We start from the raw sequence: 18,231 nt of genomic DNA, 5'->3' as shown, positions 1-18,231 counted from the left end.
AGGGGAAAGATAAAAGTTAGGCTAAGTTCTGTGCTGTCAAAGCAGTTGGAATTTGCTGATCACAAGTGGAGAACCACCATCTAGTCTTCTGATCAAGCCTCCACTGTGAGAGTGGAAAGGAAGGAAAAAAAAATCCTTGGTCCCATGAAATCTATGCACCTTGCTCAGATCTCTGCTCAGTAGGTCATTTAGGAGAAGGGTTGCATTGAGAATTAACAGGAAATTCGGATTATCCTTTGGTTCAATCACTGGCTCTTCATTCATTTTAGTTGCTCTGCGAAGTGGGATGTTGGTGATTGGTGGCTCACAGCGATACCATTGTGGCTGTGTTGGTTCAGTTCCTGGACACTGCTGATTTGGGCAGATGGGCATGTCAGAGTGAGTGACAGAAGCATGTTATAAACCAACTTAACTAAGGTACAGGCAGCAAATAATTAATAGTCCTGCACTTTGGTGAGGTGATGGACAGTGAGGAGAGTGTGACCAGTGGCTGAGGACAAGCTGGTGCTGGATGTAGCAGCTGTTAAAAGGAACTGGTCCCTCTCTCAGATGCCAGTGATGAGGCAGGACTGGGAAGGTGACTGGGAAGATAATTGATAGTTACAAGCATCAGATTTGCTTATTAGTTTGCCATTTGTCCATGTACAATCTTCATAAGTACATTCTTTGATTATTAGAATTTCCTTTCCATTTGCTCTTGAGTCTCCACAAGCAAACTGTGGCACAGGACAGCTCTCCTGAACGGAATGGGAGGTGTGACGTACAGCCAGCCACAAATGGACTTAACTGGCTTGCTCCCTCTTCTTTATCCAACCCAAGGAGGGGCTGAGCAACAAAAACCTAGGGAGAAAGCTCTTTGAAATGAAGAACCAGGTAAGACTTTACAGGCATGAGTTGAAATGGTACATGAGGGGATTCCTATCACAGAGTCATTTAGGTGAGAAAAGATCTTTAAGGTCATCATGCCCAACCATTAACAATCTCAACCCATTAATTACTCCTCATTTTCTCCTCTTTCGGTGTTTTGGTCACTCCTGTGATTGGAGTATGTTTCACATCTGTTTACTGCTGGGAAAGTGGGTTTATTGCTCTGTCTGGGTGTGAGAGCAGCTCTAAAGCACACCTTGCTGTAGGAAAGAGGGTGTAACACACTTTCAGAACCCTCACAGCTAAGGTCATATGGCTCATGGTCACTTCCAGCTGAGCTGGCTATAACTCACAATAACAGGACAGACACACACTTTGTTGCATGGGATATTTTTCCCATCTTTTTTTCAGGTTTAACACCTGCCTGAGGACATGGCCACTGAGGAACAGCTTGGGCACAGAGACTCAAAATCCAGCTGGAAATGAGGCTGGAGAGAAGTGTGATGGGGTGAGTCTGCTGTTGGAATAAACAACAGTCTTTTTGACTGTACAGACCCCATTGATTACAAAAATGGCCTTTATTAGTTGTAAATAATTGGTGAACACTTAGAAACTCCTGTATATACATGTATAGAACTTAAATCCACTCTTACTTTCTGACACAAGAAACACAGGCTCTGCCTGTACAAATAGTTTGTTCCTTCTGCTACCTCCATGTTGGATGTTTTCTCTGTTCACTGTTTCTCATCATAATTATTACTAATGCTCCACATTTCTTTCTTTTACCAAACCTATCAAGCAACAAGCAAGCAGAGCAGTACCTGAAATGATGAAGTCCGTCAGATCTGTATGTTTTTAGATGGCTGCATTTCAGCAAAAATAAAACATGCCAGCAAGATGGGTTTGTAACACTGCACTGGACCTTTGTTGCTCAGGTCCACCCTAATCCAAACAAGCTGAAAAAAACCCCACTTTGCATAGAAATGTTGTACTCAGATTATCATTAATTTGAGCACAGACAGGATCCTGATGGTTTCATGGCCCCTGCCATGTTCCAGTCTCTCTCTCTTTTTCCCCCCTTCTCACACTACTCCAGAGAAATGTTCAGTGTTTTTAGGCTAGAGGTGGGAATTTCCATAGAGACTTCCCTAAGAGACACTTCAGATCTGCTCCTGAGGGGAGGGGGGAATCTCCAAAGTATGCACATGTGTGTGACTGCAGTTAAGCAAACAGCATAGGTGGGGCCTGTTGCAGAAAACATTTGTGAAGGCTCATGCATGCTGAAGGAATGAATCTGGGAAGGTGAGTTTACCCTTGCAGATCCCAAGCAAAGTATCTGTCAGTGAAAATACTCACTAATAATTCCTCTCTGCCTTAACTGAAGAGGGGCAGCTGCTCAAATGTACTGTGTGATAGGGGGTTTTATCTAGACAAATGCAATTACCTTAATTGTTGTCTTTCTCTATTGGAAGGCATCCAACAGAGCCTACAGCTGGGCTTGCTGCTGTGTTTTTCCCCTTGTCCCCATAACCACCCAGCTTCTTAAAACCTGCCTCAAGGTCAAATTATCATTTCTACTGAAGATTCTTCTGCAGTCCTCCTCCAGTTCCTTGGATACAGCATCCCTTTGTCACTCTCATGCTGCCAACACAGCGGTGATTTCATTTCAGCAGGTAGATGGTGGCACACAAGGGCTGGAGAAAAAGAACCCTTCCTTCTTGTGGATAAAATACCTTCTGGGGAGGAAGCTGCATGAATCACAAACCCCTGAAAATCTTGATATCTGAAGTATCCAGGTGTGCAAAAGGGTAAAGCTGCACATGCAGCCATTTTTGTAAGCTTGGCTGACTTGAGCAGGAGGTGGTTTTGGTCCTTTCTGAAGCAATTCAGGCTGCATCATAAAGAACGGGGCAAGGTAACCTACAAGGACAAATGTACAAAGTGATGTCTATTTCATCTGAGAAAATCAGAGTTGCCAGATAGACTCCTTCCACATTCCAATTAATGCTTTATTTATTACTGACTTACATAAACCACTGGCAACTGACGGATGGCAAGACTCTGGATTATCTGCAGCTGACAAATGCACTGAAGAGCCCGAGGTGCTTATAAATAACTCTACTTTTTGTCCTCAGTTTGCCGGGATGGGTTATTTTTAGCAAACAGCCAGTCGACCTTATCAAAATGGAGAATCAAAAATAGTCTGGAAAAACACTGCAAGGAAAGGCTATTTTTAGCCCTCTATTCCCTGCTGCTCTCCAGCAAGGTCTGATGGCACAAGCTCGTGCGCGGAGGGCTCAGTTATTCTCGGCGGAGCCTTGTCGTGACCTGTTCTTTCCCTGAATACTTTGCTGCAGAAAACATTCAATTGATTAAAGATTAATGCATCTGCAAACCGTGACAGCTGAAAGCTTTAGGGAGGGAGGAGAATGCACACTGGCAGAGCATTTCTATCTGTGTGCTTCTGCCACCTTACAGCTTGTCTGAAGGGAGGGAGCACTCGCCTGACTGAGACCCCTCATATCTCACACCCTTCAGTGGGAGCTAGAGCAGCAAACCTCCAAAGCACATTTATGTTTCTTTTTCCTTTTAAGAAGGGGATAGAGGATGTTGAGTTACAGATGCCTGTATTGACCAGCACCATCAGTCACAAACCAGCAGCACTGGACGTGTACAATGGGCTGGTTCAAGAGACAGATAAACCCCTGCAATTGGCTGCTAGAGACAGCTTATTGATCTGACTAATTATAAGCTCAACTGATATTAATAAGGGTATCATTTGGTTGCAAGGCATAAACCAAAAGAGTGAAGCAAGGTAATGACCTGGCTGTTACAAATACCCTGCTTTCCCTTCTCATTCTAGAAACTTTCATTTAGCCTAGCACCTTACACATGAGTAGCAGCCATTAAATAAGCTTTCAGAAGACAAAATTGAGCTGTGATTGATTTTTTTAGTGCTGGTATGCCACAGGTTGAGAACAAGGTGGAACTTCCCCAGCCCTCCCCTCCAAAGCCATTACTTTCCCCCCTTCATATCTGCCTTGTAAAATGATCTCCTCCTGTTCCAGAGGTGTTTTCAGAATATGCTGCTGCCAGCACTGCAGCACCAATCATCTCACATGCAGCTGCTTTACAAAGGTGGAGATGCAGCAGCAAAAAGGCTCCTGGAGCATTTCTTTCTCTTCTATATCATCCCAGCAGAAAATACATGATGCTGTATGCAACAGCAGGCAAATGGATGGTGTAGAGCCCTTAAAAACAAATTCCCAGGTGACCTCCATCCCCCCAAAAATTGTCACACAAGGCAGAACATAAAAGGGCAAAGCAAAGGGACATGAAATATCTGACTTCTCTTGTGCATTTATAAAAATGGATAGCCTGTTATCCAGATGCTGATGAATATTTTTACAAGCTATAAATGGCAACCCAGAGTCTAAAAATAGAGCCTGTGCTGCAGACTTGTCTGGCTTAGCTACATCACTGGAATATAAACACGCTCCCTGATGCGCTTTCAGGGGAATCTCTATCGAAACAGACTACAGCCTCCATTTTTTCATGCTATTTTGAAACAAAACAGCTGATGCTGCTTGTATTTCTGTAATTCTAGCTGTTCATAAAATTGCACTGCTTTCTAAATTTTTCTACAGGGGTGGAACAGCCTCTGTATTTCAGCCATGACAGATCTGCTGCCCTTTCCCCCCACCCCAGCAGAGCAGGGTGGCTGGGAAGGCATCAGTGGGCTCTGCAGGCTGTGCTTGGTAGCCCCTGGCCACATGTGGCCCAGCCAGTGTTCCCATCACAGGACAGGGCTGTGGCCTCCCTCCCCAGCTGGGTCACATGCACACCGATGAGTCCCATGGCTACAGAAATACCAGCAGCCCCAGCACATGAATGCTGCCCTTTTCAATTCACAATATCAGACACAGTCCCTTCACCCTCCAGACGGAGAGTTCCTGCCTGTGAACACAGCAGTGTCAAACTGATGGGTTAAATCCAGAAACATTATGTGCTCTAACAAACCCCAGTAACTTGCCCTAGGGAGGAGGAAAAAGACAGTTCTAGTGCTCAGAAAGGAGGCTGTAAGGTCTGCAAATCCTTTCTGTTCCTGGCTTTGAATGCCACGGACAGGTAGCAGTCAGTCTGAGAATGCTGCATCACCTGCTGTGCAACGTGTGTGAGAAGAGGTTGAGAGAAAGAAGCAGCAGCTCTGCAGTGACAGTGCTTCTCCTTTCTTGTGGGAGCACCAAGCTGTCTCTGTGCGTGTGTGTGTGGATGCCTTGGCAGGAAGCAGTTTTCCCAAGGGCAGGCAAAGTGAAAAGGAACAAACCCAGTGCTGACAGTCACTGAATCATAGAATCCCAGAATGGTGGGGGTTGGAAGGGCGCTCCAGAGCTTACCCAACCCACCTCCCTGCTAAAGCAGGTTCCCCTCCATCAGGGGGCACAGGAGCTTGTCCAGGGTGGTTTGGGAAGGAGCCTCCACACCCTCCCTGGGCAGCCTGTGCCAGCGCTCCCTCACCTCAGCACCAAACAAGTTTCTCCTTGAGCTCCAGCTTGTGCCCTGTTATGCCTTGTCCTGTCACTGGGCACTACATAAAAAAACTGTTGCCTCATCCTCCTGACACCCACCCTTTAGGTATTTGTAAGTGTTTATGAGATTCCCCCCTCAGTCTTCTACAGACAAAACAGCCCCAGGTCTTAGGTCTGCTCAAGGACACTACACCATGTCTGTGTGAGAGAGAAAGGCTCAATTTAGAGCAGGGAGAGGTACAAAGACCCCATCCTTTCACACACACATTATGGGATAATAACACCATCCCCTCACCATTGTACATAAGATACAAGTATATGAAAATGGAGACAAGAAAAATCAAAGAGGGGAATCATACATTTCAGGCCAGCAAAAGGTGACACCGTGAGATATAATTGGTAAGAATCTTTTAACCAATCAAAGATTACAGTATAGGAGTAGAGCTGCCTGCCTTGTATCCCAGGCAGCAGCAAGCCCGTAGCAGCCTGGAGATGCTTCTGGAGCAGAAATCAGGTGACTGCAGTAAGAGAAGTTAGCACAGCAGGATGTTGCTGAGCTCTGGTAACTCCATGGCTGCATTCCCAAGAGACATGAAGCTTTACAAAACAGCCCATACTTGTCCTCAGACTGGCAGGAGAGCCAGGAAACAGCTGAGAACTGTTCACAGGTGTGAGATATAAAGTCATCTCTGTGTGTGTTTGTGTTTGTATGGCTTTTTTCTGCAGAGGGTCAGTTTGCCTACAGAGTCAGCTCCTGTTTTGGGGAATGAAACCAATGTCTGTGATTGCCACACAGGTGGAGTTTTGTGCAATACATTTGTCCTGCTTTGCCTTCAGTCAGGAGAAAGGTTGGTTCAAGTTACTCTTCAGAGGGATTTGGGAAAGGTATGAGCTTGAGAAAGGTGTAGGTTTGGGCTTTTTCTTAAGTGATCCTGCAGATTGAAAAGAGACGTGTGACCCAAAAGTCCTTGGTCAATGAGAAAGGCCGCAAGCAGAGCTGGGAGAAAGTGAGCCAGGAATGTAAATTAGGGAAAACTAGGGTAGTGGCAGCTCGTTAGTACAAATTTGGTACACCCAGATAAACACACACACACTGTTCCAGCACTCTTGCTGGCAGAAGTGTCCCTTCATCAGGAGAGGCCTTCCCAGACCCTGCAGATGAGCTTCAGTCACTGCAATGGGGCCATTGTTGTGCCATGCTGTGCAAAAAGTCACCGGCAAGCAAGAAAACTCCCCAAAGCAGCTTCAGAGAGGAGGGAAGGGAGAGGAGCCAGAGTGGGGAGCCTGCAGGGGGCTGAACAGAGGGAGAGTGGTGCTGGCTGGAGTGTGAGGGAGAACCATGGAATCATTACAGCTGGAAAAGACCTTTAAGCTCATGGAGTCCAACCCCTCACCCTGCCAAGCCCACCACTACCCCATGGCACTCAGCACCGCAGCTCCACGGCTTTGCAATATCTCCAGGGACGGGCACTCCCCCACCTCCCTGGGCAGCCTGGCACAGGGGCTGACAACCCTCTCAGGGAAAAAGCTCCAGTCTAAACCTCCCCTGGGGCAGCTTGAGGCTATGAGGAGCAGGCAGGGCCGTCGCCTGGAAACGCCTGCAGTTGGGAGCACAGCGCTCCTGCTGCCCTCCCTCGGGGCTCGGTGCCGCGGCGGGTGACGAAGGGCCGGGCCCGCCGCCGCTCCGCCCTCCCGCCGCGCGGGGGCGGCCTCGGGCTGGCGCGGCCGGGCCGCGGCGCTCTGTGTGGCGGGGCTCGCGGGCTCGGCGCGTGCGCGGGCGGCCGCTGCCGGGCCCGGGCGGCGGCGTGAGGGGACGGAGGCGGCGGGAGCCCGCCCGAGCCCGCGCCCCGCGGCGGCTGCCGGCAGCGGGCGGCGCGGCCCGAGTCACTGCGGCCGGAGGTGAGTGTGCGGCGGAGCTCGACCTGGCCTGGCGCCGGGCCCGCGGCCTGAGCCGGGCCGGACTGGGTTGGGCTGTCAAGGGCCTGACCGGCAGCCTCGGCCGTCCGACGCTCCGACGAGCCGCAGCCCCTCGCCCCTTCCTTGCCCTCTCGCCCCTTCCTTGCCCTCTCGCCCCTTCCTTGCCCCCTCGCCCCTTCCTTGCCCCCTCGCCCCTTCCTTGCCCCCTCGCCCCTTCCTTGCCCCCTCGCCCCTTCCTTGCCCCCTCGCCCCTTGTCCTTCGCCTGTTGCCTGCTGTCTCCTCACCCCTTGTCGCTCTCCAGCTGCCCATTGCTCGCTGCTGTGGATAAGCAAGGAAAACCCTCGGACCAACCTGAGCCCTCCCGATGCAGTGTCACACCCCCCGTGTCCCCCTCCATCCATCCCCCCCCGTCCCGAAAGACATCTGTGTGCACTTTCGCTCCGTCCTCTGATTTTTGTGCCGCCCCTTCAGCGGCTGTGTCGTATTTCCATTACCCCCGGTACACCAAAGGCCGACAGACCTTGTCTTGTGCCTGCAGGTTGCCTAAGTGAACGGTGAGTTGTGTCAATGTGGTTAAACGATTCCATGAATGGAGAATTGCGTTGCATGGAGGTTTTCCACCCTCCCAGGCTTTGGGTTTGGACGACTTTGCTGAGTGACTCAAATCCTTGCTGCTAATGTGTAATGTCTGTCACCATGTAAGTGGTTCTGGTGCTTGATCAGCAAGGAGGAATTACATGGTTAACAGTCAGAAGCTTGTGGTAAGGTCTTAACTATGAATCTGGTAGTAATGTAGTGTTCTGGCACCTATCCTGATAACAGCATCACAGGTATTGTTTTGTGCAGCAGGCTTTAAAAGCTGTCTCCAGAATCACAGTGTGAATGTAAATTAATGGAGCACCTGTTAAAAGTAGAATATTTATTATTCCTGAGATTGTTTTTGTCCTGCTGTAAGTGCAGTCACTTTGTGCATTAGCTACCCCACAGTCTTTTGTTAATAACCACCAAGTAAACATAATACAATCTGTTATAGAGCTCATTTAATTCCTTATAGATACTTGTTTTAGTCATGGTCGTTGTCTACTGACTGTCAGACTTTCTTGCTCCCAAAGCAAAAAACTGTCTCATTTGTCCTGAAGGAAAGCACAAAATGATTCCATCCACATTCTTCTTCAGGAAAATCTCCCTTACTACATTTCACAAGCTCCCGCTCTGGAGAGTTCAGGTTGGAATTATTTTGGCTTTTTGCATGCAACAAGTAGCTGGTTCTTCAGTCTGTAGTTAATATAAATTGCCTCTTGCTGGAACCACAGTTTGGCATGGAAAAATCTGTCAGAGAAATGTTGACAGTTGTGTGACTCCATGATATCTTATATCACATCCTCTTTTTCACTACGAGTACTGTTCAGGCTACAATGAACTAGTATTTAAAGGTTTTTCTTAATGTGGCTGCAGCAGCACCTCGTAGACCACTTTTTTTTTTGCCCCCAAAGGCATATTAACAGAGAGAACAAATTAATTCCTTTCTGTTTATCATCACAGAATTGAGGGACCTTAAAAGCTCATCCAGTCCAACCCCCATGCCAGAGCAGGACCACCTAGAGTGGGTCACACAGGATTGGATGTGATGAGGCTTCTCAAAAATTCAGTTGGAAAGAACTTTTGCATCAGAAGCAGTATCATGATACAAAAGTCATGCCCTGTTATAAGCCAGGGTTATCCATCCAGGTTGTTATTCATAATTTGTAGATGAGCATTCCATTTTTGCATTAGTACTCACTATGATTATACTGAGATGTAGATGGAGTGGCACTGTAAAGACTTGCTGCTTCTGTAGTGTATGAGATTTGTTCCTCCTCCTTACTGTGTCCTCTTGTGCCTCGGGATTGTTCACTGGCCAAAATCGTTCCCTTACAGCCAGGCCCAGCGGATAAGCCTCAGGTTGTCGTTGCCAAGCGATGGTCTCAGTTGGCATCATGTGTCCTGCTGGGACACATGAACATCTGAAGAAATTTTACTGTAATCTGCCAAGGCAAAGAATCTGTTAACTGAATGTTTCTTCTCTGTTGTAGGGATGAGGGAGCCCTGGCCCAGGCTGCCCAGGGAGGGTGTGGTGGCTCCTTCTCAGGAGGTTCCCAAACCCACCTGGACATGTTCCTGTGCCCCCCGATGGAAGGGAACCTGCTTTAGCAGGGGGTTGGGCTGGATGAGCTCTGGAGGGCCCATCCAACCCCACCATTCTGGGATTCCTCTGCATTGTGATAACTGTGTATCTCTTCCAGAGTTTGTCCTAAACTCCGTCTTCATCTTTCCTAGAGACAAGAGATAATTGATTCCATTATGTGTGCGTCGGCCAAATACAACACCCGGGGTCCAGCCCTCATCCCGAGGATGAAAACCAAACACCGCATCTACTACATCACCCTCTTCTCCATAGTTCTGCTTGGCCTGATTGCCACAGGAGTGTTCCAGTTCTGGCCTCACTCCATTGAGTCATCCAGTGACTGGACCATTGAAAAACGCAGCGTCCACGATGTGCCTGTGGTCAGGCTTCCTGCTGACAGCCCCATTCCTGAGCGGGGAGACCTCAGCTGCAGGATGCACACCTGCTTCGATGTCTATCGCTGTGGCTTCAACCCCAAAAACAAAATCAAGGTGTACATCTACTCACTGAAGAAGTACATGGATGAGTACGGGACGGCGGTGAGCAGCACCATTTCCCGGGAGTACAACGAGCTGCTCACAGCCATCTCTGACAGCGAGTTCTACACCGACGATGTCAGCCGGGCCTGTCTCTTCGTGCCATCCATCGATGTCCTCAATCAGAACGCGCTCCGCATCAAGGAGACAGCTCAGGCCTTGGCACAGTTATCCAGGTACTCGCTATGTGTGAATGTCACAGAGTCCAAGAATGGTGAGGGTTGGAAGGGTCCTCCAGAGCTCATCCAGCTCAACTCCCTGCTAAAGCGGGTTCCCCTCCATCAGGTCACACAGGAACGTGTCCAGGTGGGTTTGGGAACCTCCCAAGAAGGAGCCTCCACACCCTCCCTGGGCAGCCTGTGCCAGGGCTCCCTCACCTCAACACCAAACAAGTTTTTTCTTATGTTTAAGTGGAACTTTTTGTGTTCCAGCTTTTGTTTGTTATCCTGTGTTCTGTCCCTGGAGACAACAGAAAAAAGTGTCACCTCATCCTCTTGACATCCACCTTTCAAACACTTGTAAGTGTTAATGGGATCCCCCCCGAGTCTTCTCCAGGATGAACAGCCTCAGCCCACAGCCTTTCCTCCTCAGAGAGAGGTTCGAATTCCCTGATCATCTTGGTAGCCCTGTACTGGCCTCTCTCCAGAAGTTCCCTGTCTCTCCTGAGCTGGGGAACCCAGAACTGGACACACAGGACTCCAGATGAGGCCTCACCAGGGCAGAGGAGAAGGGGAGCAGAACCTCCCTCGACCTGCTGCCCAGACTCTTCTTGAGGCCCTCCAGGATGCCACTGGCCTTCTTGCCCATGAAGGCACATTGCTGGCTCATGTTTGATTTGCTGGCTCAATTTAAAGAGCATGAAGTGGAGAAAACTCAAGGCAGGAGGGGAGGATGCAGTGGGTTAATGCCAGCACTAGGCTTTGACAGAATTTGCCATCCATGTGTTGAGAACACCTTTCTGATCCTTGTCTGCTTCTTTTGCCTTAGATGGGATCGAGGCACAAATCACTTGCTCTTCAATATGCTGCCAGGGGGGCCACCAGATTATAACACTGCCCTTGATGTTCCTAGAGACAGGTATGTGCTTTGCTGTGTTTGAATGTGCAAGCCTGTGTTTAAGTGCCATTAAAGAAGCAAAAAGCTCAGCTGATGGCAAAGGATGTTCTCCTTGGCCTTTACAGAGCTGAAATATGATTTCCTCTCTTTTCAAAAAGTAGAGAAGTCCCTGTCTTGTACAGGACAAGTGTTTGCTCTTGAAATCTGGCAACTTTATGTGGGATGTGGCTTACAGCATTTGCTTTTAACTGTTGGCTTTGCTGTAAGGATGGGGTATCTTGAGGTCAGTGCTGGTGAACCTGAATGCATTATGGAGTGTCCCATTTGATGCACATTAGCAGTTCAAAAGTGATTGTAGCTGCAGCTTCCTGATAGAAGTCAGATGCTCCAAGGGCACTTTAAAGCAGCTGCTTTGCTTGACAAGGCTGTGGTGAACTTCAATACTTTTTGTTAACTTAACAATTACACTGTGTTAGTTAATCTGACAAATGCTCTTAGTTATCCTCTGGCAAGTGTGTTTTGAAGATATTTGCCAGAAACTTAAAAGGCCTGAATCCCCAGCTTGGTTGTCACTTGCAGAGTAGTTTGCTTTTGAAAGAGGAAGGGAGGTTGTAGGGCAAAGAAAACTGAAATACGAGTAGGACAAACTTCAGCTTGGATGCTGTTACTGAACACGTTCCTGCTAGATTAGCCTGTGTGTGCTTAGTTGTGCTGAGTTAGGTCCTGTATAGCCTGTCTCTCTCTTGAAAGTCAAGGTTTAACTTCCTGCTGCCAAATATTAACAAAATCTTGCCTGAGGTATGGGATCTTTGTAAAGATGGTTGTGTATGGAGTATATCTTGATTTCTTTGCACCAAAGTGGATTTAAAACATCCTGTTTTAAAACCACAACATGTTATTTTTTCTGGACTTCTTAAAAAAGTAAGTTTACTGCTTTATTTTACAGTGAAGGCTGTAGTTTTTCACGTCTCTGTATGAAATGGGTTTTGGGTTAGCCTGAAGAGGGCAGTCAAGCATCATTCTTGTGTAACCAAACCTGTTAATGTGTTAGGAAATACGTGTGTTTCCTATCTAAGGGTCGATGGTACTTAAGGGTGATTTCATTTGACAGTGCTCTGTTTAATGGAATGGATCGAGTGTTTGTGGATGCCCGTGTCTATCAAAGAAGTGGAGTTATTAATTTCATGCACTAGATTTCTTACACTACACTCTGGTTTTTAAAATGTTTTTGTGTTAAAACTGTTTTTTTTTTTAAACAGTTTTGTGTCAAATGTCCATTTATATTTGGCCTCTGTGCCTTGGCTTAATATGCAGGGAATGTATTATTTTGGTAGGTATTTTCTGTTAAAAAAATCAGAATCTTTTTTGGCATACAGATGCAGTTGTACCTTGCCTGACTGCTTCACTCTGCAGCTGTAATACATAACAGGGAGTAACAGTACTTGGGGAAAAAACGGAAACGACTTTTTGGAAGCAGACAACAGATTGTATTTAGGGTAGCACAGAGCCCGTCCTACAGGTCACAGGAGCACAAGGGAGCTGTGAAAAAGTCAGTAGTATGTGGATCTAGTCCTGCCAAGGGCCTGAGTGCTGCAGTATGATCTTAGAGACCTTTGGGGATCTTAGTTCATGTCTAACAGAACACGCGACCTGGATTTGTTCTCTCAGTTTGACAATGTCGATGCATGTTAGGGAGTGAGCAGCTGACAAAGTGGGAAGAATGGTTGGTTGTAGCATCACAGGGTGAGAGGCTGCAGCTGCAATAAATGGGTTTGAATGATTGGTCTGAGCCCTACCAGTACAACTCCAGAAAGACTGTGGGATTTTGTGGATTCCTCATCAAATGCTCAGGTGACATTGGTGAAGCCTGCAAAGGGAGCATGGCCTTCCCTCTCTTTTCAGTGCCTCTTGGAGATTGTACTTTGCCAAACAGTAGTGGATCATGAGGTTTAATAGAGTTCATTTGCTGCAGAAAATGAATCCAGGTAAAATAAGGCCTGATACATAAAGGGGAATTCAGTTATACAACATTTTTACATCTGGAAAAGTCTTTGGCTAAGTTACCTCACGAAGGGGTGGATTGTTTATTCAACCTTTAAATCCAGTTTCCAAAGACAGCGTAAAAGCACTTTTATTCTGTGGTTCCAAAGATGGAACTGCCTTGTGGGCATGGAGGCCATGTTGCTGGTGTTAGCTGCCATAACATATGTAATCTCCTGCCATGGTTATTTAAAAGTGAAGCTCGTTATTATTTGTTAATAAGTGCCATTGAATTTGGTACAATAGTGAGGATGAAAGGATTTCTTTCCTACCCTGTAGCTGTAGAATTGAACATATGAGCAAAGATACTTTTTCATGCTGCTTCAGTTGATGAATTGGGTTTCAGGGACTTGTGAAGTTTGGCAGAGAGCTGCTGCTAATGGCAGCTGGGCAGAAACATTCAGAGTACAGACCAGTTGGGGCACTTCCTGGAGAGAAAGAAGGAACCATAACTGAAAAGTTACTCAGGAACAGGCTCATTCCTCACTAATCAATGCAATTTAAAGATTTTTGTCTTGAGTACATTAGGAGTTAATATCTCTACTCCATTACTGCACTGTACAATGAAAATATGAGTGGAGTTATTTAACTGGTGTTGGTTCCCTGTGGGTTTATTTAGGTAAAAGTCTGCACGACACACACCTGCTTTCTCAAGGCTGATGAGGTGCTGTCACGTTTTCCCCGGATCCAATTAAAACAATCTGGTTGTAGTTTCCCAATTAGGGAGGGAGTCAAAAGAAGAGGAGGGGGATATGAGGTGCAAGAACAGCAACACCTGAGCCAATTTTTTCCTCCCTGTTTGTAACTGAGTTAATATGGGTAAGACATAGAGCATACAGCTTCAAGGGTGAGACCTAGTCATAGCGGTATTGTAGGTGTCACCAAAGAGAGGGGCATTGGAAAGGAATCCAAAATAATCACTTGATTTGAAACATAAATTCTCACTCAGCACCTACTTGATTTATCATCCTGTTCTCGAGTTGGTTTCTGCTTCTACCATGGTTTGTGTTCTGAGTGAGGAGTAACAAAAGACAAGTTGTTCTGATTTTGTAATTGTCATCAAGCTGAAATGCATCTCTCATCCAGAGCCTGGGAGTGTCAGAGAACTTCTTAAATGACATTTAGGGCTGCTTGCTTGACTCCTTGGGTGAAGTCACATTTATGGCAAAGTGTGGCCATGGGTTTGAACACTGAACAACTGTGCTGCAGGTCAGAGCAGGAAGGGAGGTATCCCATGGGATGTCTGATGGGATTTAGAAGAGGCAGAACATGCTGCTGGTTATCTGGGGTGTCGTGTTCTCATGGGAAGAAATGATGGCTCTTGGATGATAATTAGGGATAACAATAATCTGCTGTGCAACAGCTGTGGAAAACCTGCTTCTCCAAACACTACACTAAGGATTTCATTCAGTGATAACTGAAAACAAAGACATCAGCTAATGGCTTGTCAGTGCCTTTTCCAGTCTCACCTTGACGTTTTGTTCTGATTGCTGGTGAGACCTATGCGTGCCCTGATCTGAGCTGTAACAGCGTGCAAGCTTGTAATTGCCAGGCTTTGGCTGTAATCATAGCTGCTACAATGGGTACAGGTCCTCAAGATCTTTTCTGTAGTGCCTAGTGTAGTGGTGGATTTGTGTTCTGCTTCTTTCCACAGTAAAGGAGAGAAACTGGAATTGGAGAAGGATTTATCTCCAAACTACCTTTTCTGGTACCTTAAGTAGACTCAGTATCCCTGGGGGAATTTAAAGTATAGCCCACTCTGCTGTTTGGTGACAAAGGACTGCAAGTGTGATCAGCTGTTTGAGAAGTCTCACAAAAGAAGCTGAACCTAAGCTTCTTTTGGAAATGGGGTGATGTGTTCATGGTGCTACTTGGTCACTGGCCATGAAATGTCAACTGGAAAGATGATGCCCTCTACCTGTATGTTTCAAAGAAGCTTGATTTGGGATAGGAGATTGTAACAAGCTCCTTTTATTTTTTTGTTTCTGGCATTGTGGATATTGCATTGCTTTCTCCTGTACACATTGTTCTCTTCTGTTTCTTAAAGGTCTTCTGTGTGGCAAAATGTTGTCTCATCTAGGAAGAGCCCCAAATAACTCAGGGTCGTTCTGTTGGGAGATTGAATTACGTGTTCATTTCTCAATGTTTGATGATTTCCATGGTGTCTAGTACAGTGTCCCAAGCAGCCTCTGCCATTAGAAGTTACTTTCAGAACACACAGAGTTCTCATTGTCATGTTTTCTGTTCATGGCAGGTTTTTTTGTGTAATGGAAAAATGAAATGAATTTCACTAGTTTGTGTGATATCTTTGAACATACAATTACAAGTGATTCCAGTGTGCCAGAGTCACTGTAAGCTGCCAAAATACTAGGTTATTGTACCTGGACTTGGGTCTGAAATATAGCCTGTCTTTAACACTTTGAAAGCTGTGCTGTAGCCTGTTTTAGTGCAGGCATCAAGGAACATGTTAACTAGTATAAATCATTAATAATGCATTTAAGCTGAGGGAAAAACTCATCTCAGAGGATGCATCTTCTTGATGTTCTGCTAATGACAATCTCTCTCCAAGTTCCAGTGGTATACTTACTCTATCTAAAGTAACTTTCTTGTGTTTTTTCAGAGCTCTTCTGGCTGGTGGAGGCTTCTCCACGTGGACCTACCGGCAAGGCTACGATGTCAGCATTCCTGTTTACAGCCCCTTGTCAGGGGAAGTGGATCTGCCAGAAAGAGGACCAGGGTAAAGCAAGTCCCATGAACTGGACCAAGTTTATCACTTTTAATATTGATGCTGATAAGATATAACTGTAGCTACTCACTTGTTGGTGTAAGAGTTGCTTTTAATAGCTCTTGCTGTTAAAATTCAGGATGGTTGCAATGCTAATGGCCTTTGCTCTTCTGCCAATGTGTGGTTTACGTACAAACCGAGGATTTTTTTTGGAGGATTCTGTTTTTCCCACTCCAGAAACTGAACTGTGAAATGTGAGAGCATGGCAGTGCTTCCAGTAGAATTAGATTCAATATATCCAGTGAGCTGACAAGATATTTCAGCTATAATTAAAAGTAATTATTAATAGTTGTGGTTTCTTTAAAGTGTAAGTAAAGCAGGGCAGTCATTCAAAGCAACACAGAGTACCTAATGGTTTCTTCAAACAGTTTATTTTAGTGCACTTAAAAGCAAAGTAAGGGCCAAAGATCACTATTGCAATGATAAAGAAGTGTGCTGTACCTCCATTGTGACTTTGAAGAGACAGAAGGGATCACAGGGATCAATGTGATCGCCTCAGGTAGTATCAGCCAGCCTAAACTTCCAAGAACAGGAGGGGAGAGGTGATCTTTACCTACGTGTGTCTTCTGGATACATTCTCCATAAATCAGTTCAGGTGTTTTTGTGGTTCTGAAGTCCTTTCAAAGCGAGATTGAGAGTTTGGAACAGAAGCAACCTGTCAGTACAGCTCTGAAGGCAAGAAGCTCTTGTAGAATGCACCTTAAAGGGCTTAGTGGTATTAGCTCATGAAAAGCAGAGTGAGACCTGATTTGGTTATGGGAATATGTATCTCCAGAGCTCAAAATGCCTTTTTAAAAGTAGTGGAGTAAGTCATAAACACAAACAACCTCCCTGACCTTGTAGCAAGACAAGTGGGAAATAAAGCACTAATTTTAACAGGGAATGTAATTGGCCTTTAAAATCAGCTACCCTGGGAAGAGGTGGTTTCTCTAATCCATTCATGTCTTCAAAACAAGAGTAGGTAGAAGTATGGAAGGTATGTTTTAATTGATTGTGAAAGACTACCCTTTTAATATTTTATAAACCTCTTTATTACACAGCTGAAAACGTTTCACTATAGCAAGGTCTTACCTCTGTTATGGTTTAAAAGATGAGCAGACTGAGGCAGTGGGGGTAAGTGATGTGTCTGCTGATTGTGAAGGTCCAGTTAAGAAATGCAGAAACTTTAGGCACTTTTTTCTGACAGGATCCTGTAGAGAATACATATTATTTAAGATGAAAATTATGATTTAAAGGGTGTCACCATGATGGGATAGAAATGTAGTTGTACTTTGCCTTCAGTTTCTTCTCTGGTTAGGGCAATTCTCTTGCTGTTGCTCTGGGCTGCTCCAAGTAAGATACATCAGGACACACTTGTGCAGGAGAGCTTTGCTTTGCTCACACCCTTTATACTTCTGCTTGTGATGCTTCTGGACCAGACTTGTGTAGGGACATCTGTCTGCATCCCAATTGATTCTTCATAGATCTCAAGTATGATTACAGTCTGTCAGAGAGTGAAAGAGCGCTTTGTGTTTCTGTCTGGAGAGCACAAACGTGGTGATAGACTTCAGCATCAGAACTGATGGTCAACAGAGACACAGGCATGTTTTTCGTGCCCTTGGAGTCATGCTAAATGGTTTTAGCATGTCTGGTTTTAGCTTGGGCAAGGTTAACTGTTACGTGGAGGCTGATGCAATGCGTAAGTCTGCGTTCAGTGAAGCTGTTGGAGCTTCCACACTCTTAAAGTAGGATTGTTTGTTGTTTTGTGGGGTTTTTTTGATGTAGAACAGACTGTGGTCTCCAGAGTACCATCTAGTAGCCAGTTAGCTTTACTAATGAGAAAACATTCCCAGTTTTTTTTGCTTTATGCTGGAGGAGTGAGACAAAGGAACGATGCTCAGACTTCAGGCTTGCCTGGGACAACGGATTACGTTCCACTACACCACTGGGTTATGTCCTGGCAGCTGGGACATACCTTCTTTTGTAGCAAGATTTGATAGCTGGATGTTGAGTGTCACAGGATAATCACAATTTCAAGTAAAATTTGGTTTTAAACATACACACAGACAAACCTTCATAATTTTTAGCTGCTTATAGGCATTCATTACCGTTATTCAAGGCAAAGCCTTTTTTCCTCTTACAGAGAGGAACTGAGGGGTTTTGGTTTACTGTTCTTTTTAGTTGTATTTAAAATATTTTAAATCCACCTCTGCTAGAAACATGACTTCTGTAGAGCTACTGGTAGCAAGAGTTAGAGGCTGGAGGCTTGGGAAAAAGAATGTCTAAAAGGAATTCTGTGCAAGTCTCATCTGTTAATTGCAGCAACTAAAGTAACCAGCAGGAAAATGAGTAGAAGA

At 45.8% G+C, this 18,231-nt stretch overlaps 1 protein-coding gene across 1 annotated transcript in view; it reads left to right on the top strand.

The window, feature by feature from the left end:
• The first annotated feature begins 7,208 nt into the window (after positions 1–7,208).
• The window catches only part of EXT2 (exostosin glycosyltransferase 2), an 88,389-nt gene continuing 77,366 nt past the window's right edge, over positions 7,209–18,231 (top strand). The window contains exons 1-4 of the mRNA XM_061997974.1: positions 7,209–7,295; positions 9,631–10,190; positions 11,002–11,091; positions 15,731–15,847. Coding sequence (XP_061853958.1) covers positions 9,655–10,190; positions 11,002–11,091; positions 15,731–15,847 — 743 coding nt within the window. The 5' untranslated portion in view covers positions 7,209–7,295; positions 9,631–9,654. The remainder of the gene's footprint in view (positions 7,296–9,630; positions 10,191–11,001; positions 11,092–15,730; positions 15,848–18,231) is intronic.

Source organism: Colius striatus, chromosome 6 (genome assembly GCF_028858725.1).
Source record: "Colius striatus isolate bColStr4 chromosome 6, bColStr4.1.hap1, whole genome shotgun sequence".
Classification (NCBI taxonomy): domain Eukaryota; kingdom Metazoa; phylum Chordata; class Aves; order Coliiformes; family Coliidae; genus Colius; species Colius striatus.
The sequence above is the reverse complement of the archived record's forward strand: the minus strand, read 5'-3'. Positions and strand labels throughout refer to the sequence as shown.